At 47.2% G+C, this 26,899-nt stretch overlaps 1 protein-coding gene across 1 annotated transcript in view; it reads left to right on the forward strand.

Moving 5' to 3' along the window:
* The window catches only part of Serinc5 (serine incorporator 5), a 94,258-nt gene extending 70,326 nt beyond the window's left edge, over window positions 1–23,932 (forward strand). The window contains exons 6-12 of the mRNA XM_051172621.1: window positions 5,100–5,311; window positions 7,374–7,469; window positions 9,878–10,004; window positions 17,857–17,923; window positions 21,300–21,339; window positions 21,802–21,946; window positions 23,382–23,932. Coding sequence (XP_051028578.1) covers window positions 5,100–5,311; window positions 7,374–7,469; window positions 9,878–10,004; window positions 17,857–17,923; window positions 21,300–21,339; window positions 21,802–21,946; window positions 23,382–23,520 — 826 coding nt within the window. The 3' untranslated portion in view covers window positions 23,521–23,932. The remainder of the gene's footprint in view (window positions 1–5,099; window positions 5,312–7,373; window positions 7,470–9,877; window positions 10,005–17,856; window positions 17,924–21,299; window positions 21,340–21,801; window positions 21,947–23,381) is intronic.
* Window positions 23,933–26,899: the final 2,967 nt, after the last annotated feature.

A 26,899-nucleotide genomic window follows, 5' to 3' on the forward strand; every position in this document is an offset into this window, starting at 1 on the left:
TACTAGGCAAGTGTTTACCACTGAGCTGACTTTCTTTATTTTTAAAGTAATTCTCTTTTATATCCAATAAAACTATTGCTTTATGTCTGTCTGTCTCTGCAGCTTAGACTGGTTGTGAATTCATGATTCTCCTTCCTTTGCCTCCTGAGTACTAGGATTCTAGGCATATATGAACTGTGACTGGTATTTTATAGATTTTTCTAGGCATCATTTTATTTTATACTTTATTTTGGCAAAAAAAAAAAGCAAAACCAAAAAACCCCTATAACAGTGCCATATGAGTGTGCATTTTATTTTTATGTTGAATAAGACAACACATTGTCCACACTTTCTCAGTCCTTTCTATTTTGAACATACTCTTCAGCTTGAACATTGTTCTGCTTTTGTTCCTTGAAGCTGGTAATGAGATGACATGGCAGCCATAGGGACACATCAGTGACATCATGGTGTAAGCCAGCCATTTTATTACTTTGCGAATATTAGATTAGGTGCCTCCAAGTAGGACCAGATTTCCATGTGTGGGCTGGGGAGATTGCCCAGTGATTAGAGCGCTTGGTGCTCTTCTGGAGGACCCAAGTTTGGTTCCCAGCACCTGGCTCAGGCAGCTTACACCGTCAGCTCTGGACGTTTGGACTCCCTTCTAGAACTGCCTCAGAGTTCTGCAGAGTGTATTCTCGTTGTGTGTTTTATGTACGATATTAGTGTTGTGGACACAGAATCCTGGTTTGTGCGTCACACAGCACGTTCCCCAGGGCGTGTTTGTGCTTCAAGCCCTCCTTGAGTGCTTTGACTAATTCTCGAACCATTTTTTTTCTGGGACTGATTATTAATGCCAATGTTTAATGGGCCCTTTGGAAGAGTTTGGCCACTTTGAAAACTTTGTAGAAACTACTCAATAAAAACAGCTTAGGAGCTTTGCGGCCAGGCTTGAGAGATGCTGGTGCAGTGCTGACAAACACTCTCTGCCCTTCCAGAGCCACTAACTCAGTTCCAGTTCCCATGCAGAGCAGCTTGCAACTGCTGGTACCACCTGCATCTCCAGCCACAGGGGATGCTGCACCGTCTTCTGGACTCCATGGCACCTGCACACAGATGACATACGTTCATACGTGCATGTACATACACAAAAGCAAATCCTTAAAAAGATCTTTGCAGTCAGTAACGTTGCCTTGAGCTAGAATCCCTACAGAAACTTTTTGCCAACGTAGTCAGGTTGTCAGCCTAAAATTCATACTAAGCTGAGCTTTCATTAGCATTGTTTTTTCTCTTTTAGGTTTCATGCCTCCTCTGCCTGCTGCTTTTTCTCCTCTTCCTCCTCCTTCTCCTCCCCCCTCCTCCTCCCCTCCTCCTCCTCCCCCTTCTCCTCCTCCTTTTTTGATGAGTTTTAAATAGAATTGATATAAGACTGACCCAGAAAACACAATTACTGGTCTCAGTGGGACAACTAGATGATATTTCTTTTCTTTACTTTTCTTTCATTTCAAAAAAGAGATCCCAAAAGCCACAAGGCAAATATGCCATGGACCTGCAAACCAGCTGAATAGTTCTGTTGTCCCTTCCCATTCTGCAATGTCACTCAGAGAAATGTTTCCTGGCCTCTCTGACCCCAGATTTTCCAGATCTAGTACCATAAAACGGTGTGATTGGTTGAATTAGACGTTTAATAGTTGTAGTTTGTTTTGTTGTTTGCTTTCTACATTACATTCACAATTTGACATGCCAGTTCTATGATACAACTGAAGTAATGGAAGGTACAGGTGCTGGCCAGATGGCTCACTTGGTAAAGACATTTGCCACCAAGCTGGATGACCTGAGTTTAATCCCCGGGACCCGTGTGGTGAAAGGAAAGAACTTCTATAAATTATCCTCTGACCTCCACACATGTGCTGAGGCACACACATGCCTTCCACCCCGCATGCCCCTCCATAAATAAATAACTGTGATGAAATAACAGTGGTAGATAGTCTGTTCAGGTGTTACTAGTGAGAACTAATGCTGAAAGCATGTCTGATTTTAAGTTCCCCTTAGTTTGGTCCGCCTCTCCCTGAGCCTGGGCCCCCGCCAGCCTGCCCATCACCTGGTCCTCTCTGCTCCCTGTCCTGGGTGCTTCTCATTCAGCATTGTGTGCCAGACAGCACCGTGGCGGGCATGGTAGCTGGGAAAATGAGGAGTCAAGGTGCTGACTGGGACAGCCTCCAGCAGGATGCCATCAGGAGCCAAAGCAGCGGGAATGGCAGCTGCTGTGCTGCCCTTACTGTCCTGTGCTATTTCCTTATAGCATTCTCAGCGAGCAGCTCTCTTCCCAGGCACCATCCTACGCAGTGGCAGTAAGGCGGGGACAAGCCCTAGCCTGCTCTACAAGGCTGATCGTGTCATAGTAGGGAAGCAGGCGAGCAGGCTGTCCTGTGGGAGGACCTCGCTCAGACTGGAGCTTGCTGGGCTTGTTTAAGGAACAGAGAGAGGGACATCTGTGTCTGGGGCCCAGTGGCGTGGGAAAAGTACAAAAGATGATATCAGAGGTGGCCCTGGGCCAGATCATAGTGCCTCCGAGGGCTAGTGGAGAGCCCGCACCCCCAGCATTGCACCTGCTGGGGCAGTATTTCACCACAGTGCAACATTTTCAGACTTAAGATTTTGGTTTTTAAAAGAAAGGTTGAAAGAGTAGAAGAGCTTTGAAGAAGCTGCACTTTTCTTACTTTAAAAACTGAAAACTCAGAGAGGGCCCTGGGTGCATGCCGAGGAGGCTGCTGTAGATAAGCTGGTAGTGAGGGGTGGAGCTTGGAGCCAGGTTGGCAAGGTAGTCGGATTCTGGTACAATCTGAACATGGTTCAGGTCTGGGTCAGGAGGTGAGGGGAAGATGTGGAGGTGGAGAGCGCGCCTATGGTTCTCATGTTCTCCTCCCCCTTTGTTCTCACAGTAGCAAGAGTGCTGAGGTTAGAGGAGAGGGGTGTGACCGTGGAGTCATCTGGATGTGCCGAGGTTAACGTGCCAGTCTGACTTCTCAAGTGGAGACAAGTGAGGAAGATGAGTCTAGAGCTCAGGGGAGAGGCTAGGGCCAAACACTTAATTGGACTATCTTGTCAGAAATCCTCACTTACCTAATAACAAGTCAAAGACCAGACCCTGTCCCTCCCACCAGCCCAGTGTTCACACTGTGGTGTGTACTTCATTTTTGTCTTCTTGTTACTGATTTTATTTTGCCTCCCAAAGTCTTTCTTTTTCCCTCTCCTTTCCCTTGTGTGATGGGGTGATTCTGCGGTCATCAGAGTGCCTGGCTTGGTGTCAGGAATACAACAGTCACTATCATCTCTTGGCCTTTCCTTCTTATTTTCTCTGCCTCTGGTGAGAGTAGCCTTTCATTGTGAAAGCATTTTGGCTGTGTTGCTTGAACCCCTTTCAGCTCTCAGAAAAGGTTAAGCATGCTGCTTTCTCTGAAGGCTGAGGGAGCGTGGTCGCAGGAGCATGGGTGCAGGAGCGTGGTCGCAGGAGCGTGGTCACTAACACTGAGAGCAGCTGAATCACAAGGCAGCTGATACCCAACCAGCCAGTGCTCCTTTGCTCTGCCCTCCATGCTTAACATTTATAAACACTCTCCTCTGTTCTGAAGCATTTCTGAAGAATTATATCACCGCTAATCTTACTCATTCCTTTATTAATATTTATAAAAATTGCCAAGCAGATTCTTCTCTTATTTTTTTTTTTTTGAATTTTATTTTTTTATTATGTGTGAGTGCTCTATCTGCATGTACACCTATATGCCAGAAGAGGGTACCAGATCCCATTATAGATGGTCGTGAGCCATCATGTGGTTGCTGGGAATTGAACTCAGGACCTCTGGAAGAACAGGCGGCCCCCATAACCACTGAGCCATCTCTCTAGCCCCTCTCTTATTTTCTTTATGGTACATCCTCCTATAGCTTCCCTCCCCTCCCTTCCCCTCCCCTCCCCTCCCCATTCTTGTATGTGCATGAGTGTGCATATTCATGTTTATCAGGGTGAACACATTTGTGCACGCACATGGAAGCCAGAGGACAGCTTTAGTTGACATTCTTCAGATGCTGGCTGCCTTTTGGGCGGGAACTCTCCAAGTAGGCTAGACTAGATGGCAGGGCGCACCAGGAATCCACCTGTTTCCACCCCCACCCACCCGCAGTACTAGTGTTACAAGTACATACCACTATGCCCAGCTTTTAAAAATCAAGCTTGGGTTCTCATGCTCGTAAGGCACACGCTTTCTGACTGAGCTACCTGCCCAGACCCCCCTCCCCCCGTACAGCTATTCTTTCCTCAATTTTAAATATTTATTAAACTATGTACATGTGAGCATGTCAATATGAGCGTATGTACATGTGAGTGCAGGTTCCCCTGGAGGCATTGGATTCCCTGGAGCTGGAGTTATAAGCAGTTGTGAGCTCACTGATGTGGGTGCTGGGAATTGAACTCAGGTCCTCTGCAAGAGCAGCAAGTGCTCTTAACCACAGAGCCATCTCTTCAACTGTTCTTTCCCCGATTTTGTTCAGTGTAATGTTTCTCCCTTAGTATTTCCTGATAGTGGTGTGGAGAGGTGGCCCTGTTGCAGGCTCTCTTTTCAGTACGGAGAGAAAAGAACTGGGGCCGCCCAGGCTTCTGTGAGGGATCTGTTTGCTTCTCTAAGAGAAGGTGGTGGCAGAGGAGCTGCTGGCAGCACTTGGAGTCAGAGGCCATGGCAACCCCAGGCTCAAAGCCAGCGCCGCTGAATTCCCATCTTCACCTCAGTGCTACTACTGTGTCCCCCAGGCTGTCAGCATTCCGAGCGGAGACGCTAGGGTAAAGCTGGTGGAGGTTTATTTTAGTTGATGAACACACTTGGGTTAGGAGAGGGAACTCATATTGAGGGATAATTCTAAGCCAAAGAGTCTGTAAAACTGCAAGAACTTTCCAGCTGAGGTGGAGTGGAATCACTGCTCAGAGTGTCTTCTGGTCTGTGCTTCCCATGTTCCTGCTGGGGCCTGATCCTGTCAGACAGTATCTGAGGGACGCAAAGCTGCAGAGAACGGAGGCCTTTGCTGACTTGTTTCCTCTCTCTTCCACCTCACCTACTTCCTTCCGGGAGAAACAGGACTGCGGGCACTGCCAGCAACAAGCTGTGGTACGCCTCCCTGTCCCTGGCGACACTCATCATGTACTCCATAGCCGCTGGAGGCTTGATTCTGATGGGAGTGTTTTACACACAGTGGGACGACTGCACCGACAACAAGATCCTCCTGGGAGTGCATGGGGGCCTGTGCGTGCTCATCTCTCTGGCAGCCATCTCGCCCTGTGTCCAGAATCGTAAGCATGTTTTGTCTTCTTCTATATGTATTTTTCCTTTCTGATTTTGGACAAACCCAGTGGGGTTTTTTTGGTAGGTTTTGGTTTTTTGTTTGTTTGTTTCATTTTTGATTTTTGTTTTTTAATCCTGTGGCTGGAACTCAAACCTCTGCTTCCTTTCCCATGTTCATTTGGAGGGAAGGGTTTACTTTGTGTCCAGAAAGATCTCAACTTAAGCAAGATAGACAGTACGCTGCAGGGAGCCTTTAAATGGGAAATGTGCTTACTTCTGTTAAGCAAGAGATTTATCAATGTGCCTTGTTGTGTCCTGCTGAAATTTGAATGCCAGACCCTAGGAGGAGCTGTTTAGGGGATTGTCTGGGGTAGGTAACTGGCAACCAAGGACAACCTGGCCCATGAGCCAGGAAACAGGAAAATTTGTCCTGGTCGCTTCCAGTCTCATGACTGTATGAGCTTGGCCTGGCTCAGGCTGTTTCACACAAAGGGGGAGACAGTGGGGCTTGAAAGCACCTTAGAGAGCAGAGGCATGAATTGTCATTAATAAACGACCTCTGACATCTTACATGTCATGCTGTCTTCAGAGTTATGAAGATGTCCCCAGTCTGGTGTTTCCTGAAGGATCTTACTCTATAGGTGATTAATCTATACGTGCCATTCAGAGTCCTGACAGGAAAAAGAAATATGGATAGTAAACGTATAGCCTGTTTGAATCCTTTCCAAAATAGTGGACTTGAAAAGTGAGCATGGCTTGGCGTGCCTGTCGCTGGAAGATGAGAGGTTGAAAGCCAGCCTGGACCGCATAGGGTGTTGGCGGCCAGCTTGGGCTCCCTAGGACTCATCTTTTTCAAGGAAAAAGGAAGCCGCTAGTAGCTGCTATAGCAATATGACTAAAACCTCCTTTGGGTCAATGTTACCTTCTGCAACTGGCGGAACATTTTGATTATGTAACATATTTTGTTTAATGCCATTAGTTCTAAAGGTGTCTTGTACACATTCCAAAGATCAAAATTATGAAAGCCTATTATAATACTTCTGTTGATAATTTGAGTTGAGTTGAATAATGGCAATTTAAGAAGGAATTTTAACCAGAAAGAAGCTTGAATGAATCCTTGTGGTAGAAAATTTCACTGGATTCTGAAGTTACTCCAAATGATTCCAACACTAAGTTGTAACTTAAATATTGTAACTTTAAAAGTCCCTCTCCCAGTGACTGTCATGTCCCATAGCTTTTGTTTTTAGCCTGGACCAGGTCTTGTACTTTGTGTGGCCAAAGTTGTTTGTTTTTTGGTGTTGTTTTGTTCTGTTCTGTTCTGTTTTTGTCTCGACGGCTAAGTGCTTGAGCTTCCTGGATTGTCTAATGACCTTGTACAATTCACAACAAATGTTTCTATTCCACTAAGCTAAATAATGATGGTGTGTCTTTTTTATTTTTTCTGATCCCGTGGTTTATGAACTAATGTTATAAACATCACAGAGAGAGGGCTTGAGATATGGCTCAGCAAGTGAAGGCACTTGTTGCTAAGCCTGATGACCTGAGTTCAATCCCTGGGGCCCCAAGGTAGAAGCCGAGAACTGACTGCTGCAAGTTGTTCTCTGACCTTCTCTCTCTCTCTCTCTCTCTCTCTCTCACACACACACACACACACAGTGGCACTTGTGCACCTGCATGCATTCACTCATATACATACATACATACATACATATTACATACATACATACATACATATTACATATTACATACAAATTTTTAAAGCCCACAGGGGTCTGGGCATTGTGTTGCATATGCTTTAAGTTTTGAAGAATTGTTTATGGAAAGTTGGGCAGAATTTGGCAACTTTAAAATAGCAGTATTAAGGAGCCATATCCCCACTCAATTTTATTTCATTTTATTCTATTCTATTGTTTTTCCTTTTCTGGGACAAACACTTCATTAGATTTACCTTTTCTCTGGTAAAGGATGGTGTGCAAGTTTAAGAAGCTTCGTCCACTGTGGGAGGAATCTGTTTAGGGTATGGTGTCTTGCTGCCAGGACTTGAAGCCCGTCTTCTGTCTGTCATTCTAGGACAGCCGCACTCTGGGGTGCTGCAGTCCGGACTCATAAGCTGCTATGTCACCTACCTCACGTTCTCAGCACTGACCAGCAAGCCTGGAAAAGTAGGTAAGCAGCCCTGTTGAGGAACGTGTGCTGGCGACACGTGGGTGCTCGTTCTCCAGAAATGAGCCTTTTCTGAGCTATCCAGGACTCAATAAAGCAGAGAAGCAAGATGATCTACGCTTTGTCATTAAATAGTCTGTAACAGCAAAAATGTGTGTGTGTGTGTCCATGTGACTGCAGGCACCCCAGGAGTCCATAAGAGGGCAACATGACCCTCTGGAGCAAATGTACAGGCCACTGTGAGCCGCATACCCTGAGTACAAGAGCAGCAAGGGTAGTTAATCACTGAGCCCTCTTTCCAGCCCCAGCATGTTTTGAGTCTTCCTGCTGTACACAACGACATGGACAGACATCAGCTTTTGTGGCTGCATTTAGGCCTTCTCTGCACTTGGCTGTTCTGCTTTGTTAAGAGCCACTTTATTTTAGTCTGTTTTATTGGCTTCCTTTTGTTTTGATTTTTGTTGTTGTTGTTACCAATTTTTCCTACATCAGGAGGTTATTCTCTGACAGTGAGAGGGTGGGAAGAGCGTGAAGGTAAGGGAAGCAGAGCCACAGTTTGAGCCCAGCTCTGTCACTGGCTGGCAGGCAGTCTCAAAGTGCTTGTCTTAGATGACATGTGTTCACAGAGACACCACCACAGAGAAAGGAGCATGACCCACGAAGCCAGGCTGTCTGAGCTCCGTGAAAACGTTATGTGCACATCTGCCCGTCAGAACAGTGGCAGACATAGAGCAAGTGCTGTGGGGTCACCTGGTACTAGTGTAAAACTGTTACCATGATTATTTGGATGGTTTTTACAGGCAGGGTTCTTTTGTCCTGGCTGACCTAGAACTCCCTATGTTGACCAGGATGGACTCGAAAGCGCAGAAATCCACCTGTCACTGCCTCCCAACTGCTGGGACTGAAGGCATGTGCCACCACACCAGTAAGATTTTAATCTACAAAAGTACTGTTAACAGATGGCCAAATTTTCATGTTGATTTTCTAGATATTTATCACTTTTGTGATACCTAAGGTATGCATATACACACTTATACATAAACATATATGAATGTGTGAATGTTCAGGTATATTTGATCTTGTATAAATCAAGTAAATGTAGTCTTAATTGAATAGAAAATAGAAGTTGTTAATTTAGAAAACAAATGCCATGAATATTTAGATACAGGTACTGCTTACAGGTCTTACCATATAGTCAAGTTGGCCTGGAACTCACAGGCTGGCCTTACCTTGCCATTCTTCTGATTTGGCCTCCTAAGTGTTGGGAAAATAGATATATAATGCCATGGTCAGCTAGGGTCTTCACACTTGTGGTGGAAAGCAGGAACTGGAGATTTTATATTAAGTATGGCTTATATGAGTTTAATTACACACATAAAAGCTCAATCCTGACCCAGTTTATCCAGGGTCTTAAAATTTTCTTTTGCAGTAGCTTATGTATTAATCTCTGGTTTTAACTTAATAGAGGTTTTGTTCACAGTATTTTTTTTTAAATAGCAAGTATTGCTCAAAACCAGTAAACCACTTTTACTTTTTAATTTTAAGTAGTACTACCTAAATATAAATATTTTATATTCTGTTCACATCTTACAAAGATCACCCCCCCCCCCCACTGGCCTGAAAAGTAAATGTTTTTAAACCACAGCTGGCATAGCTATACTTATTCTCAGAAGTGAACGCCAGTGATGATTCCAGGTTACCCTCCAACAGAATGTGTGTTTGTAGAGGGATATCTGTACTTTCCTGTTTGGGGTCAGATCTAGCTAGATGATCATAGTTGAAGCACCATGGGTTTTTTTGTTTTGTTTGGTTTTAAAAAGCAAATTGCTACTGAGAGAGAGATTATAAAAAACACTTATATCTAGCTTCTTGACTTATTTCTTAAAATTTTTGATTACCTCAGGAGGTTTCCAGGTCACAGGCTGAAAGAAGCTGTGTCCCTTATGCCATCTGTAGTAACCTGTCTCCTTTGGTTTATACCGTATCTAAGTGGGTTGTTCACATCAGGGGACCTGTGTTCTACCCTCTCCTTAGAGGCTGTAGGTCCAGTTTAAAAGAAAATATTAACAATAATATTTTTAAATGGCTCTAACGGCTTTTACTGCATTCTGTTTAATATAGGAAAAGAGCACGGGTGACTAAGCCCTGAGACATCACATCTTTGAACACTTAGCTGGAACACAGAGGGGGTTCTTGCTCCTCATGTGTGCTGATGTGTGGGAGCAGTGGTTTGAACTAGCAAAAGTGCAGTCTGTACAGAACCAGACTTTAGAGTAGAAGTTCCCAGTGTGAAGGGCGCAGGGTGGGGGAGAGTCATGCCCAAGCTACCTGAATCCTCCCAGATGGATGCTGTGAGGTACAGGAAGTGGACTGTCCTAACATGACTGCGTTTGTTCTGTGTTACCTACAAGTCGTAGATGAACATGGGAGGAATGTCACCATATGTGTGCCTGACTTCGGTCATAACCTGCGTAAAGACGAGAACTTGGTGACTTGGCTGGGCACCTTTCTCCTGATTGTGTGCATCTCATATTCATGGTAAGTCCTGGGAGTTATTGCAGTTCATCTTGCAGGCTTTCAAAGTAAAGGGGGAAAGTTATTGAAGTTTCAGACCCTGTCCATAGGAGAAAGTAGTCAGAAGTGACAGAGTGGCATTGCTGGTGGCCAATGTGAAATCTGTGTATTCATTACTCCATTATGTGGGGAAAACTGAATAGATACATGTTTTGTTTAAAGGACAGGTTTGAAGAGTAGTTGCTATGGCATCTTTGAAGAATAAGGGAGCACACGGTGAGGAAGGTGAAATGCAGGCTATGCAGAGTGCTCTGGCAAAACTTGAATCCAAGGGCAACAGCATGCGCTTTGTTATCCATGGAGGGAGAGCCTTGTTGTTGTATGCATGGTCCAGTAAAGACAGAAAGTGCCTCTCTTCTCTCCTGTGCTGAAACACACAGAACTGTGAGGTAGGCCAGGTGACATCTCCCGGGTCTGCGGGACATGTGGAATGTAATCAGACTGTTTCACATGCCTGTGCCCCCCGAGACTCCACTTCAAAAATACTTCAGAGGTTGCTGGAGAGTAAAGTCAAGGCTAGAAATGGTTGTTACCTACCCTGGGTACATATTTTACTGGTAATGAAGTTTCCTTTTGACAGGAGCCTTTCTAGAGTTGGGTTTTACTTCAGTGTGTTTTATATTTTGTTTCTGTGTGTAAGAAATTCAACTTGTCATGGGCACATTATAATTTTCCTCTTGCCAAAACTAAATAACCCTGGTGGTGACAGCCTGTATAAATAAAATGTCTGAGTACACTGACACACTCTCTTAACAAGTCCTGCTGAGAGGAAGGGGCCAGCAAGGACCTACACATTGCCGAGTGTGTTTGCTCAGAACTGTGACCTAGACAGGAAACACTTGCTAGTGTGCCATGTGGTGAAAGTGATGGTTCTCTAATACTGATCCTCAGTCTGACTGTCACGTGACAGTCTTTCTGTTTGGTCAAAAGGGATCTTGGTGGTAGTCTCCTGAAATGTAATTCAGTCTGTTGCCTACTGAGTGCCTGCTATACTGAAATGGAGAGAGGCGAGGCTGGGGAGATGGCCCAGGCAGTAAAGGGTCTGCTATTCAGGCATGAAGACCTGAGGTCAGATCTCAAGTGCCTGTGTAAAAACTGAGCTTTGTCACCCTCACTGCTAACCCTAGTGACTGGGGACGTGGACAGGTGGATCTCAACTTGATGGCCAGCCAGTCTAGGCAGGGAGCTCTAGGTTCAGTGAGGGAAAAGAAGGTAGGAAGAGATTGAGGAAGATACCTAGTATGTGCTGACCTCACATATACACACTTGTATGCACACACACAGATAAATACAATTTTTTTTAATTTTTTAATGAGGGGGATTTAAGTCAATGGCCATGTCCAGTGACCCCATAGCCCATGGGACCAGTTTCCTTGCTGGCTGTGTGCTGGCTCCTTGTTTGTCAGCTTGAAAGAATCTAGGATAATCTGGGGGAGGGGGAGAAGAACTTTAACTGAGAAAATGACCCTATCAGATTGGCCTGTGGACAAGCCTTTGTGCATTCTCTTGATTAATGACTGCTGCGGGAGGGCCCAGCTCACTGGGGTCAGTACCAGCCCTGTGCAGGTAGTTGTATTAGAAAGCAGGCTGAGCAAGCCATGAGCAAGCCAGTAAGCAGCCTTGGCCTCTGTGTCAGCTCCTGCCTCCAGGTCCTGCCCTGACTTCCCTCAGTGATGGGCTGTGATGTGCAAGTATAAGATGAAATTAGCCCTTTCCACCCAGGTTGCTCTGTGTTGTGGTGTTTATCACAGCAACAGGAAGAAACTAGCATATGAGAATGTTAGTGAGTGGGGCTGGAGGCATGGTCAGCAGTTACAAGCACTGACTGTTCTTCCAGAGTTCCTTGATTCAATACCTTGGCAGCTAACAGCTTTCATAGCTCCAGCTCCATGGGATCTGACGCCCTCTTCTGGACTCTAGCACACTGCACATAAATGCTGTATAGACATACGTGCAAGCAAAACATTCATATACATAAAATAAAAATAAATAAAAATCTCAAGAATATTGGCCAGTCAAGAGAGAAGTAGGTTATCACTAAGCTACATATAGCTCATTCCCTTAAAAAAAAAAAAAAATCAAATAAAGTTGTGTTTATCATTTGACCATGTCCCCTGGAGGGGGAGACCTGGTGGCACTCAGAGGAAGGACAGCAGGTTACCAAGAAGAGACTTGATACCCTATGAGCATATAATATACAGGGGGAGGAAATCCCCCTCAGGAACAGTCATAGGGGAGGGGAATAAGGGGGAAACGGGAGGGAGGGAAGAATGGGAGGATACAAGGGATGGGATAACCATTGAGATGTAACAAGAATAAATTAATAAAAAAAAAAATAAAGTTGTGTTTATAAAAATGTCCAGGAGGAGGGCATCGAGAGCTGGCTTAGTGGTTAAGATCACTCAATGCTCTTGCAGAGGATCCAGGTTCAGTTCCCAGCACCCACATGGCAGCTCACACTCAGCTCTCACTCAGCTCACACTCAGCTCTCACTCAGCTCTTACTCCAGCTATAGTTTAGATGCTCTTTTCTCTGTGGCCTCCAGCCATACATGTGTTACACAGATATAAATATGCACAGGTAAAACACTCATACTCATAAAATAATTCTTTAAAAAAAACAAACAAAAAAGCCAGAAACTGGCAGGAAAAGACAAAGCAATCATGGGGTAGTAGTGGCATTAGGGGATAAGTAATTCCCTTTATGTTTGTCTTTTGGTGTTTTGGTTGTGTGTCCATTTGCTGTGAATCACTTTTGGTATTATCAGAAGAAACTATAAGGGTATTTGACAGAATAAAATACTGGTTTTTGAAAATTAGTCAGTGTCCAATAAAACTGGGTTGAGGGAAAATGGTTGTTCTTGGCTAGCCTGGAGGTTTAGATTTACCGCCAACATCAGTGGGAAAGGAAGCAGAATCCTACTGGGACAGTTGTGGGGTGTCTCACAGCATGGAATTGTTACTCACTCGGGTAAAGACTCCCTTTTAGAGCAAGAGGTATTGGTGAGTGTCTGTAATCCAGCTAATATAGAAGGCTTGCCTCAGCAACTTAGCAAAACCCAGTTTTGTTTTCAGTCACTTTTAGGACTGGGAGTGTGGCTCAGTAGCAGAGCCATGTACACACATGTACACATGTACGCACACAGACATACACACACATGTACACACACAGACCTAACACAGAATTAAAAAGTACTAAGAAGAGGGATTCAAGTCAAGGGCCATTCCCAGTGAGGCCTAAGAGCCACCACGACTTAGCACAGTGATCCTCCGTTCTCAGCCTTTGTGAGGATCTGGGTTTGAAAACACACACACACACACACACACACACACACACACACACACACACACACACACACACCACCCTCACCCCCGCCAAATCACTTTTAATCTTGGGCTTACCTTAGTGGAAGTGAACTGGCTTGCTATTCTGTAGCTATAAACCTTAGCACTAGAACAACAAAACAATAACAAAAGCCAAACAAAGAAAGCAGAAAGATCACTTTTGTTGTTGTTTTTGAGACAGGGTTTCTCTGTGGAGCCCTGGTTGTCCTGGACTAGCTTTGTAGACCAGGCTGGCCTCGAACCATCAGTCTGCCTCTGCCTCCCTGAGTGCTGTGATTAAAGGTGTGCGTGTCCTACCACACCTGCTCGGGAAGATCACTTTTGAGAGAGATAGTCTCTTTGAGAATTGAGGCATCGCAGTGGAGTTGGCAAAGAGTAGTCTGATATTTCACAAATTTCTCCATTTTCAAAGCCAGCAGCTGCTCTTTAGAAATCTGTTTAAATGCCAGCAGCAAACATTGCTATTGAATGCTGCAGAAGTGGAGTAGCCAGTGGGATGAAGGGACAGAGCCCCCCCCTGCACAGAGTGTAGCCCGGCTGCCTGCAGGTGCTTCTGTAGCACACTGGCTCGGCATCGGGTGGGATTCTGGAGATTGGCGCTTGCTGGAATTGCCCTCTGGAGCACCAGGAGGCGGCAGCTTGTAGAATGTTATAAACACATGGCTTGGCTTCCAGACCACAGGGACCTGGATTCAGACTTCATAGGGCCTTCGAAAAAGGACACACTGCTGAAAGAAGGCACCCGTGTCACTTAGGGTTTCTCAACTGTTTCCAGAGTTTACACTGAAGACGCTCGAGAGGTTGGGGGACGTTCTCAAGCGAGGCCACGCCGTCTGGAGAGAAGCTGTAATTTGAACGTGATTGTAGGAATGGTTAAATTCTTGGTGGAAACTGTACAGGGTAGAGAACACCAGGTGTTGAGCAGATTAAAAGAGGGAAAAATCGCCTGTGTTCTGTGCGAGACCCAGGGTTGTCTGGCCCACTTGGCTTCTGTCTCTTTTCTGGGGGCTCCTTGTCTCACTCCCAAATACTTGCTTAGATACCGTGTCTGCCCTGGGTCCTCAGGGCACTTCCTGAGGACATACTTTTCTCTCTCTTGTTCAAACCTTGCTTCCTGGGCCGTGTTCTGTCTGGAGCCCCCACCTGGTGCTGAGGAGTTACCTCTGTGAAGAAGGAGTTTCCCAACCAGGACCCCAAGATGGCCCTCACCTTGGCCTACCCACTAGGGTTCCCCAACAGTTTGCTCTGTTGGTCCAGTCTTCCCACCTTCTTGTGAATCTTTGACAAAGACCAGCTTTCCGTGGGCATAACAGACATAGCAAAGGCTTCTTGAGTCCCAGGTTCCTGTTGCTGTTTCACTATTTCCAGCTGAAGCTGTCAGGCTGCCTTGGACCCTGGAGTCCTTTGTACCTGTGGAAAGTGGAGTGGGTTCCTGCAGTTCTCCTCCTGCTTTGGCTCCAGGACACTTGAGCCGAGCCTCCTTTACTACATGGTGGAGAGACAGTAGTGACATAGTTACTGAAGTCTTCTAGTTTGCTTTCTATTACTGTGACAAAGATCAGGCTGTGCTGGGTGTGGTGGCGCATGCCTTTAATCTCAGCACTCGGGAGGCAGAGGCAGGCAGATGGATCACTGTAAGTTCGAGGCCAGCCTGGTCTATAGAGTGAGTCCAGGACAGCCAAGGCTGTCTCGAAAAACCAAAAAACCCAAAACAAAAAACCAAAAAAACTAAAAACAAAAACAAAAATAAACAAAAAAAGAACAAGGCTGTGCTGGCTAGACACAAGATAGTCATCTGGGAAGGAGTCCACGTCAACTGAGAAAATGTCCCTTAGCAGATTGGCCCCTGCATTGTCTTGATTTATGATGCTATGGGAGGGTCCAGCTCTCTGTGGGTGGTACCACCCCTGGGCAGGTGGTCCTGGGTGCTCTAAGAACAAGGCAGGAAGCAGCACCTCTCCCTCCGCATATGCTCTCGTCTCCACATTCCTGCCTTGTTTTTGAGTTAGCAACCCGCGTACCCCGCCCCGACTTCCCTCAGTGATGGACAATGATGAGGAAGTTGAAGTAAACCTTCATCTTCAAGTTGCTGATGGTGGTGTTTTCTCCCAGCAATGGAACCCTTACCTAAGACAGTGACCATGGAGAAAGGGCTTTATTTCACCTTACAGCTTTGCCATCCATCATAAATGGAGGGCAGGGCAGGAACTGAAGCAAAACCACAGATGAATGCTGCTTACTGGCTTGCTCTTCTTGCTTGCTCAGCCTGCTTTCTTGTACTACGCAGACCCACCTGCCCAGGGGTAGTACTACCCACAATGGGTTGGGCCTCCTATATTAATCAATTAAGCTTTGAGCACTAACTGCCTTTCCAGCCCAAAGTTTCAAATACTTCACAACCAGAAAAACATGGTCAGGTCTGTCACAGCAATAGCCAACTCTTCGGTACTAATTTCTGTTCTAGTTGCTTTTTATTGCTGTGACAAAAGCCACCCAGAGATGGTATGACGCTAAGCTGGGTGGCCCGCACAATTAGATTATTAGGAAGTACTTGTGTTATAAAGTATTCCTTGATTATTTTCGTTTCAATTATGCTTAAGAGAAAAGAAATAGCCTTTAGGATTTAAGCCATCTAGGAAAATGCCCACTGAATATAAAAGTGGGAAAGCTAAGAATCTATATTCAATCCTAAGCAACTTCCTAGTTCAAAGTTGGATGTTCAGAGCAATACAGCATGCCATGTGGAACAAGGTTGGTATGGCGTTCTGGTAAAGAAGGTTGGCTTATGCTGAGAAAATGGCAAACTGAGGAGGAATGGTCTTTTGGAATATTCTGGGTCTGCTATTCTTACTTAAGAAAGGAATGGTGGTGGTTTGCTTTTTTATTTTAGAAATCCTGCCACCGCCTCAGCAGCTAGTCTGAACTCTTCATGGCTGTGCACCAGGAGCATGGGGTGGGCTCTCCTGGCTCCCGCAGGAGTCTGGCCTCCTTTGATAGGCACGAGTTACTGAGTATGCAGCACTGTGGGAACATGGGTAGCTTTTGTCACACAAAGGCTGGACAGAGGCGTGACAGAGGTGTCCTGGGCCCGCACTGCCAATTTTCTAGGCTGAGTAGAGGTCCCTGGTCTCCAATAGCAAAACCTGGGATTTTCTTGGGATTCTCTGGGACTCATGGGACTTTGGCTGGCTCCGCTGTGAACTGAAACAGGTGCTCAGGAGGCACCTGCGCTGTTCGTTGATCTGGTGTATGGCCGAGGCTGGGGTTATTGCAGTGGCTTGTGGAGAGGAGGGAAGGAAGGCAGTGTTTGGTGAGTATGTGAGTGATTACAAAGAACTCGGGCATTTGTGGGTGGGATCTTTTCTCCTTGGGCAAGAGACTGAGAGGGAACAGACAGGACCCTGCTGCTTCCTGGTGTTGATTCAGTGGACTTGAGTCTTAGTTTCTTCCTGTCCACTGGGAGCTCAGCTTCCTGAGCAACAACAGTCACCCTCTGTGTCCTTGTAAGCTCGGTTGTGTGAAGCAGGGTGGCTGCATTTTCACAGAAGAGCCCCCAGCTCAGAACAGGGCCTGTCGCACACCGCACTCACGGCTTTGGGGACTGTCTGCCAAGTAAGTGTGGGAAGCTGGATAAGGATCGAATGTATCTCAGTTTGTTTAAAATGCTTCCATGTTTTTATTTAAGGGAGAAATAAATACATTTGCCTTTGTAAGTCAATGTTATAGAGAGAGAGTCTGCCTCTCTAGATGTGGAGGAGAGGTGGGAACGTTTTTGAGCAGGATCTCCTGAAGACCAGGCCAGCCTCAGATTCACCATGCAGTCACGGGTGACCTTGAGTGTCTGATCCTCGCTCTCCAGTCTGGGATTCCAGGGCTGCACAGCTACACCTACTTCATGTGGTGCTGGGCACTGAGCCCACAGCCTCGAGCATGCCATGCAGGCACTGTGCTAGCTGAGCTACATCACCTAGATTACAAACAAACAAACAAACAAACAGGCTAGCGGCTTTCCCAACAACTTTAAAGGGTCTTTCATTTCTCTCTCTCTCTCTGGGTTCTCAGAGCTTTTGATCTCTAAGTGAGACCAGAGAACAAGAAAAAGGGAGAGACAGACAGACAGACAGACAGACACACACACACACACACACAAACACGCACGCACGCACGCACGCATGTGCAGAGAGAGAGAGAGAGTGGGGGGGGGCGGAATTATAAAGTGACTGTAACACGAGGAGCAGCAAGTGCTAGAGTGTAAATAACATAAGACACCATTACGTAGGAAGAGCAAAGGAGAAAGGTGTGCCCACTTAGATGCCTTTATGTAAGGTTAAACAAACTCACAGATGGAGACATGGAGGGCAGATGCACTTTCACAAAAGTGCTGCAGTGGTGGGCGCTGGTGAGCCAGGCAGCCTTCGCCCTCACCCACATGGCGACTTCTCACTGTGCTCCTGGTCCTTGCTTTTTCCTAGTTTGACATCAACGACGAGGTCGAGCTCGGATGCACTGCAGAGGCGATACGGAGCCCCCGAACTGGAAGTGAGTGCCTTTCCCCTTCTCCCCTTGCTTCACTCAGGACCTGTTTCTCGGGAGAGCCCCTTGTGCTGGTGTCTTTTTTTAATTAGTTAAAAATAAGTTTTTTTTTTTATACAGTATATGCTAATTGATCATGGTGTCTCCTCCCTTCTCTCTTCCAGACCCCACCCCCATCCCTCCAACTTAATGCTTTCTCTCTTTAGAAAGCAGGCCAAATAAAATAAAACAAAACAAGCAGAGGAAAAAGAAAACAAGAAAAAGCACAAGAAACACCTAAATGCATGACACACACATGCAGACGCACAGAACCCATACAAACACAAAATCAGAAACCATAACACGTAGGCAAAAGACAGTAAGGTAGAAAATGTCTGAACAAAGTATTATGAGACGCTGCTAAGCCACATGGAGTTTGTTTTGTGTTGGCCATCTTCTGCTGGTCACGGGACCTGCCCTTAGGCCTGGCCTGTATACCTAGTGAGGAAACTGATTTTTCCTTTACATTGGGCAGATAGCCCTTCTTTTGGGGTGCAGGGGTGGGGTGGGGTGGAGAAGGTTCATGGTTCTGTTTCTTGTCTGAGAAAGAATACTTTTTTTTTTTTTAAATAGAAAAAGAACTATTGTCCTGTGTATTAAAATGAAAGACTTCTTGATTTGCCATCAAAGATGTTGGCCGCTTGCCTGGCACCCTGGCACCCACCCCGGCCCAAGGCTTAGGGACCTTTGCAGTACCACTCCCCCACCCCTCACCCCCCACCCCCGTTTACTCTCCCTTTGATTGTAATAGAGTGCAGATGTTCCTTTTGTTCTTAAGCAGGCACCTGCTTGTCGGCCATCTGTATCACCATGTGCAGCATAGCTCTGGGCTTATGTAACGGTGCTCTGGAGGCCTGGAGGAAGAAAGACAGGCAAGGGAGGGGACCGTGCATGCTCTGCACACCCTGCAGAGCACAGTGGGCACACTCATACATCAATTAATGCCTCGCTTCCATCACACAGTTGTGTCATTCCATAAAGAATTCACATTGCTGAAGCCATTCACCTGCATGTCAAGGTTGGAGAGACTATTTAGCTGACTGTCCAAAAAATCTTGTTATTTCCTTTCCTGTACAGAATTTTTTTTTTTTTTTTTTTCTGGAGCGCCTGATGAAACATAAGCCATAGTCAGAAAACTCAAATGCACAGGACAGTTGAGACAAGACTCAGTCCTGACCTAAGGCTGACAAGGACCTCTGGGGTCCAGTGATGGCTGAGTCGGGTAGCTCTTCTTCCAGGTGCCAGGCCACTGTTCTGAGCTTCCCTGTGTTGTTTTACTTAGTCCTCACAAAAGCCCAGTGAGGGGATGTTCTTTGCCTTTTACAGAGGGAACAAACACTTCCACTTACCAGGATATAGCCCCAGAGTACACAGTCTTGACTGCACGTTGCCTAGGAGCCCAGCTGTATCCCTGGTCCCTGCTGCTGGCTTTGCCTGGCATCTGGCCAGTGGCTCCACTTGAATAGCATCTACTGGATGGACAAGCCCTGGGCTCTTTCCAGATGTGGATAGGCACTTTGCTCTGCAGCTGGCCGTCTAGGGTGCCCTTCCCAGTGCCTGACCTAGAGACAGTGAACAGCTATGGAGGTTGCTACGGTTCCCCGGAAGCAGCCTTTGTGCCTTTGTTCTCACCACAGACTGGGTGGCCACCCGCCGAGGGTTGAGCCTTATGGTTTCAATGTCCCTATTGTGTACAGAGTTGAAGCTCAAACAGCAGCAAGTCCCCAGGTTAGATTTAAGAGAGAACATTGCTGTTCTCCTTTGAGACGGAAGCCGCCCACTGCTTGCTGCCCAGCAAGTGGGTTCACGCCCCCGCAAGTTGAGTTGCCGGGGATATACCTTTGAAAGGCCAAGCTGAGATTTTCTGTGGTAACTTAGGCTTCAAAAGAAGTGACCTCAGCATGAGTAAAGTGGTCCCACTGTGTTAGTGAATGTGGACGGCCTCACGTGATCCAAGGCTTGTGGAGCAGGAAGGAAGCAAGGGCTTGGCCTTGAGTGGGTGTGTGGGAAAGGCTGCTGCTGTGATCCCGTGGCCTCTGCTCTGCCTCTCTGCTGTCTTCCGCTAGACATAGCAAGAGCTGGCCGGTCTCGTCGTGTGCAAGCCTTCTTACTCCTTTTATCAGTCTTCCTGCAATCATATAATAAAATGTTCATAATTTCATTTCCTTTTTTCTTGAGTTTATTGTTTTGAACAAGTAAGAAAGATGATAAAATTCAAGCTGTACCAAGGAAGCAAGTATTCCAGCCTTCTGTGTCCACAGCCAGATCCTGAACCTGATTCGTTTGTTTTGTTTGGTAAGGAAAGGAGCTCAGTACATAACCCAGGCTGGCCTAGAGCTTGCTATGCAGCCCAGTCTGCTCTGAACACACCTTGTCACACAGGCTAGCCTTGAGTTCGCTGTGTTGCTCGGGTCAATGTGAACTTGGGATGCTTGTGCCTCTGCCTCTCACGTGCTGGGGCAGGAGTGCAGCACCATCCTTGCAGCAGCAGCCTGCGCTCTGTCCTTCAGGGTTCCCCCATTTCACACTCTTCTGCCTCAACCCCCTGAACACTAAACACCACTTACTCCTGTGAACTATGAATCCCGTCTCATTCCGCATGCATCCCAGCTCTGTCATGAAGCTGGTTTGGTGGCTCCCTGCCAGCTGATTAACCTGCCTGACTTCACTGTCTTCAGCTATGGGATGATCCAGGCCTCAGCCTCTGAGGCAGGAGGACTGTGAGGTAGCATGTAGAACAGGTCACTGGAAAGTGTGAGGCAAGAATGGTTGTCCTATTGGCTGCATGTCTCAGGCAGAGTCATACGGAAGTAGGAACTGAGGCAGGGTGTCTCAGTTGGGTAATGTGTTAAGGACCAGCACATGTAGAAAGGGAGGAGGGGGAGAGGAAGGAGACAGAATTAGGCTGAGTATAAATAAAGGACAATATAGGCTACACTAACCCCAGGGCATGCTCCCAAACATATATGGTGCCTCAGAGTGTCCTATGTGGCCTGTTAGCTGGCCCTTTCTATGCCTTCTGTGATCAGTCATTTGATGGAGGGTACCCAGAAAGGTCTTGCTACAGGACAAGGCAGCTCTGCAGCTGCAGCAGTGCCTAAGGGAGCTGGGACACAAGGCTCTGCTCCCAGAAGTCACAGGAGCTAGAGTGACCACTGGGACATCCCCCATGCCCATGAGAGTGTCCCCTGTTGCTGTACCCAGTGTATCTGGGGCCAGATACTTAGCCAAGCCGTTTGCACTAGCATGTGCTTCTGATTGAAGAAGCCGTGCCACTTGGGCAGCCTGCAGTGCTAGGGATGTGGAAAACAGGCGTCTGACTCCATTGCCTCCGCCCTCACAGGTAGCCCGGTGCTGTTTTTGCTTCGGCCAAGATGGAGAAGGTAAGTGTAGTATTTTGTTCTGGGCTTGACTATATATAGCATTGCAGGCTGGGATTTCTCTATGTAGGCATTTATGGTTCCAGATTGACTGTTTATGTACTTCTCCCATCTTCCTTGAGGGGAGTAGGTTTCATTGGCATTCTGGCAGGGAAAAATCACTGCACGTTTTCATTCATATCTAAGTTAGAAAAAAAATAAGTGTGTGTGTGTGTGTGTGTGTGTGTGTATTTAAGGAATGCTGTGAAAACGTCAAGAGGTTACTACACACCTCATTTGGATGCCATAGTTTTTATTCAGCTTGCTTTTCATTGAAGGGGAAGTCCCAGGGGGTATAGGTGGCTTTGGTTGCCTTCTCCCCTTGGCAGCAGCACACAAGGACTGAAATCTGCAAGGCAGGGGCTGCTGTAGTGCCGAGTGCACATGGGCTCAGCCCCGCCCTCGGGCACCGTTTGTCATCCCCAGACACCGAGGAGCAGCAGAATGTCAAGGAGGGACCCCGCGTCATTTATGACGAGAAGAAAGGCACCGTGTACAGCTACTCCTATTTCCACTTCGTCTTCTTCCTGGCATCCCTCTACATGATGATGACGTTGACCAGCTGGTTCCAGTGAGTGGCCTGTTCGAATGTCTCAAACCTGCCTCAGTGTAAATACTTCTACACAGGAAAGTAGTTAGTTGTCTGTGAAGCACTGAAACAGAACAACACAGAACACCAGGCTCAGGGTGGTTCTCAAAGCTGTGGCCTCCTCTGAACTCTCCGCTAAGGTCTCACCACACCCAGGGCCTTAGTAGTGACAGCTTGCGCTTCTTTCTGGTAGATCAGTGTCCGTCCTCAGACATTGAGGGTGCTCTCTGCACTTAAGAAACAGAAGCTGAGCCGGGCGTGGTGGTGCACACCTGTAATCCCAGCACTCGGGAGGCAGAGGCAGACTGTGAGTTCAAGGCCAGCCTGGTCTATAAATTGAGTCCAGGACAGTCAAGGCTACACAGAAACTTGTCTCGGGGGGAAAAAAGGAAAAGAAAAGAAAGAAAGAAAAAGAAAAAGAATTTGACAATTCCTTGCATGGTTCAACACAAGATCATACTATAATCCAGGAATTTCCCTCCTAAGTATAGATCTGAGACAAAAAGGAAAAAAATAACAAAAACTATAGATAAATGGTCATGTCGTAGTAACATGGCATGATACTTCATATAGCAGAGTAATTCATAACAAGCCAGAAGCCAGGGATAGCTCAAATGCCCATAACTGAGGAGAGAGCAAAGAGTGCTGTTTCCTCACAGTGAAGTACGATTTATCAATAAGACGGAGTGGCACACAGGTGAGTGCCCCCAACCCGGTAACCCAAAATGTTCTCAAATCTCACATGACATGGGGAGGTTCCCGTTTACATTTTTGGTCTTGCTCAACTGGTAGCATCTGCGTAAATATTCCAGAGTGGAAAACTCAAAAATCTGGTCTTAGGCATCTCACATGAGGGACGCCAATCACATCAGTGCGGATGCGTGTATATGTACCCAAAGAGCTCCGGAAACAATATGCTACATTTAAAAAGCCAATCAAAAGAGACCTCATGGCCGGGCAGTGGTGGCGCACGCCTTTAATCCCAGCACTCGGGAGGCAGAGGCTGGTGGGTCGCTGTGAGTTCGAGGCCAGCCTGGTCTACAAAGCGAGTCCAGGACAGCCAGGGCTACGCAGAGAAACCCTGTCTTGAAAGCCTGTGACCGCATTTACATGAATTGGTCTTAAAAAGGTAAATCGCACAGACAGGAAATAGGTTAACCAGTGTGGGGTAATAGAGGACAGCGGGAATGCGAGGGCAGCTAAGGGATGCGGCACATCTGGGGAGATGATGGTGTTCTAGAACGGATTGTGGTCCTGATTCTACAAGTCGACAAGAGTTTGAGAAGTCGCCAAATGATGTGTTTCTAGTGTATATGAGTTATGACTCCATTAGTTGTTAAGAAAGAAGCTGAAGTCTGTCAGAGGCAGGACATTATCCTTATGTGCGCTCACCACTACCGTGTCCATTTCTCACCAGCTACGAAAATGCCACCATTGAGACCTTCGTCATCGGGAGCTTCTGGGTCAAGATGGCTTCCTGCTGGATGTGTGTGGTGTTGTACCTGTGGACCCTGGTGGCCCCTCTCTGCTGCCCCTCTAGGCAGTTCTCTGTGTGAGGATGTCCAAGAGCCCCTTGGCTCAGCAAGCCTGTGCCTACTCTGGAGGGCCGTCCTCGGAGCGTGTGCAGCAGCAGGAGGGGTTTAAGCAGCAACTGGTGCCCTATGAAAAGCTGACATCCCCTGCTGTCTTAAGTGGGTCTGACAAAGCTGTCAGAAAACAAGGAAAACCTCCCGATTAGCTTCTTACTGTAAAATCCAAAAGGAAAACTACCAGTTTGACCCACAGGAATTGGGATCTTTAGGCAAGCTGATAGGTGCCATCATGTCTTTCTGCCTTACCCTACATGGTAGCCAAAGTGTTTTAGTCAGAGTAGAACTTGGGACACCGCGTCCATCACAGGGATGAAAATGGCCCTGGTACAGCCAGTCATTCTCATCACTGGGATAAAGAGGCAGCAACAGAAGCATCCCTAAGGTAGGCTCCACCTCTGTCTCTCCCTCTTGCCTCGGGGCCCTCACAGCTCCCAGTCTGTACAGAGAGGGCAAGAGGAAGCCCCTCCCGGGAGTTCATGTTCCTGCCCTCAGCGGTTTCCTTCCAGGCCATGATGCTGGGAGTCACGGCCTTCCGTTCCCTCTGCTCTTGGCAGAGATCCTTCATTTTTGTCTAGGGTCATCTTTGTAATAATGTGAAAAGCACAATTTGCTCTCAGCTCCACAGATTCTCCACCATGATTTCCCTCCCCAGCGCTAGTCACAACTATGGTGCGTCTCTATCTTCTTTGTGGTGGCGTTCATGTGCTGGGACAGCAATGCTCATGCTGTTTCCTTTTCCCCAGCAAGCAGGGGATGGGTGGGGGGTGGGGTGGGGGGAGGGCGGGGCAGAGGGATGTATAGCTCTTTTTGTGTCATTAACAGTAATGCTTCAAGGATCTTAATGAAAAAGTTGCTTCCTGGCTGCAGCCTACCACACCCCTCTCAGAGTTTTCAGGTCAGCCCCCCCTAGTCTCCTCCACCATGAGGCCTTCCTCCTCACAGTGTGTCCCCATGGTGTCCTTGAAGTAGAAGGGCAGGGGTGAGGACCCCAGGCAGCTTCAACACAGCTGACCAGACGGAACTGCTAGACCAGCTGTGGAAGTGCAGAGTTAGACTTAGATGCAGCTACGGTAGGTGTCCGAGAGCACCGCACAAAGCTGAGATTACAGCCACAGAAGTTTCCCAGCCGCACGTTTGGACAGTGACGTGCTTAGGTGTGTGTTAGGTGCTGATGTTGTCGGTCTGGGAGGAGGCTCCCCCAGTGCCATGTCTGCTGAAGATGCTGGTGGACAGATGCTCTGCTTCACGTGGACAGAAGTCTCTCAGCATCCCACAAGGACTTGGTCTAGCTATTTTTTCCTCTTTTTTGTGCCTATCTGAACAAATCAGGCAGAATTGTGACCCACCTAAGCCTAGTTCCCATGTGCCAAAATGTCAGCTTCTCCATTTTTTTTTTCCCCGAGACGGGGTTTCTCTATGTTATCTTGGCTGTCCTGGACTCGCTTTGTAGACCAGGCTGGCCTCGAACTTACAACGATCCGCCTGCCTCTGCCTCCCAAGTGCTGGGATTAAAGGCGTGCGCCACCACGCCCAGCTAGCTTCTCCATTTTTGCTCCCTCCTGTTCCCTCCTGCTCCAAGTACACAGGGGGAAGAAATAGGAGTGAATTCTTGAAGAGCTCACCTGATTTACAGTGTTTGAGATCCAGTCTTAAAAGGTATTCAACTAACTGAAGATGCCTCCTCTGTGAACCCTGTATAGAGCAGGGCTCCCAGCAGTTCCAAACACATGAGTGTTACAAAAAGCATAGCCACCCACTAACTACACAAGCCTGGTTAATCCAGCAGGGACAGGAGCCCCATCAGTGGTCTGTGTGAGCCAGCTCCATGGCGGTGGCCACTGCTGTGAGAAGATGCAGAGGGGAACTCAGGGAGCAGTGGTGTTTTGCCAAGGTCCAGTCAAGTCCTTTATCTGTCTTCCCTGCTGGGTCTGGCAGCCAGCTGTGGTGACCTTTGAACTGGTTTGGTCTTCATGCCGTGTCAAGGTCAGGCTGACTAGGCTACACATTCCTGGGCTGACCTTTGTTGGCCCCTTTTCCTCTCTGGAAAGCAGCTGGAGAAACCCAGGACCCTGCCGGTGGCAGCACCCCCCCCCCCCCAACCCCACATGACTTCCCTTTCTACCAGCCAAGCACCTGCTTCCTTTTCAGAAGCTAGGGCTCACGCTAGAGGAAGAATGGGCCACTCTCGCCTTTACTCTCAGTGTTAGATTGACGTTCAGAAGGGAGCAGTTTGTACCCTGAGAAACTGGAAAGTGTGCCTGTTGTTGTGAGGTAGCAACAGCAGTGTTAGCTTGCTGGGTCCACCGGTAGCTTTCAGAGACAACAGACCTTTGCTTGCTGGTGCAGGACTAGAAACTGCGGCCTAAGGCTGCTGCTCTGACCCCTGTTCTCATGGCAGCCATAGCAGCCCTGCCAGCAGAGGTTTAGAACCTGTATGTGTTCCTTGCCCTCACTTTTTTTTTTTTTTTTTTTAATGGATAAAACATTATGTGAGGCGGGATTCCCCTGGGAGTCTTGCTTAGATGTGATACCCCGGTGGAGCCTGGAGACTGTCCCAGCGTTCACCATTGGAAAGTGGCCAATGTGGCCATTGTGGTGTTGGATAGCTGATCTGGGTTTCTTGGGAAGTCAGCAATGAGTTGTTTTCCAGAGGATGGGAAAGTTTGATACAGGGGGTGAACTGAGGTTTGGAAGGAGTTGGGGGAGTGTGGGGTATTGAGACTGGGATTCTGATTCCCATAAGGAATGGGCAGCAGGAGTCCTCTCATGGTAACAAAGTCTACAGCTCCTCAGTGACTTACCTCTAGTATTAATTGGCCCCTTCCCAAATTGTCACCCTCTGCCTTTTTCTGATGATGTACTCATTAAAAATTTGCCAGATGGCCCGTCATTGGTGCTTCATGTTGCCCTGGAGAGGGAGCTCCATAGCCTATATGTAAACTCCTCGGGCTTTTCTTCTTTACTGCCTTTCTACACAGTGTCACTTCGCTGTACTGAAATGTATACCACTGCACATCCTGTGTACTGCCAAGAAGTGAAAGGGGCTTCATAAGTGAGACAGGACACCCAGAAAGGACCCTGGGCTCCCCTCCCTCAGAGATGAGGTTGATACCCGGGTCACAGACTCCTTCAAAGTTCTTCTGTAACTTCCTAGTAAAATGTTCAACTCCTGCAGAGATGGGCTCTCTAATGTTGGGGTGACTTCAGTAGACAGGACAGCTGATCACAAGGACTTTAGCTCGCTCTCAGCTTTTGTTTTCCACCAGTGAGTCATTTACAGAAACAGTTCTTTTGAAAGGCCAAAATACTTGGCTTTTACCAAAGAGACGTATTTGATTTTGTT

This window comes from Acomys russatus, chromosome 30 (assembly GCF_903995435.1).
Source record: "Acomys russatus chromosome 30, mAcoRus1.1, whole genome shotgun sequence".
NCBI classification, from domain to species: Eukaryota; Metazoa; Chordata; class Mammalia; order Rodentia; family Muridae; genus Acomys; species Acomys russatus.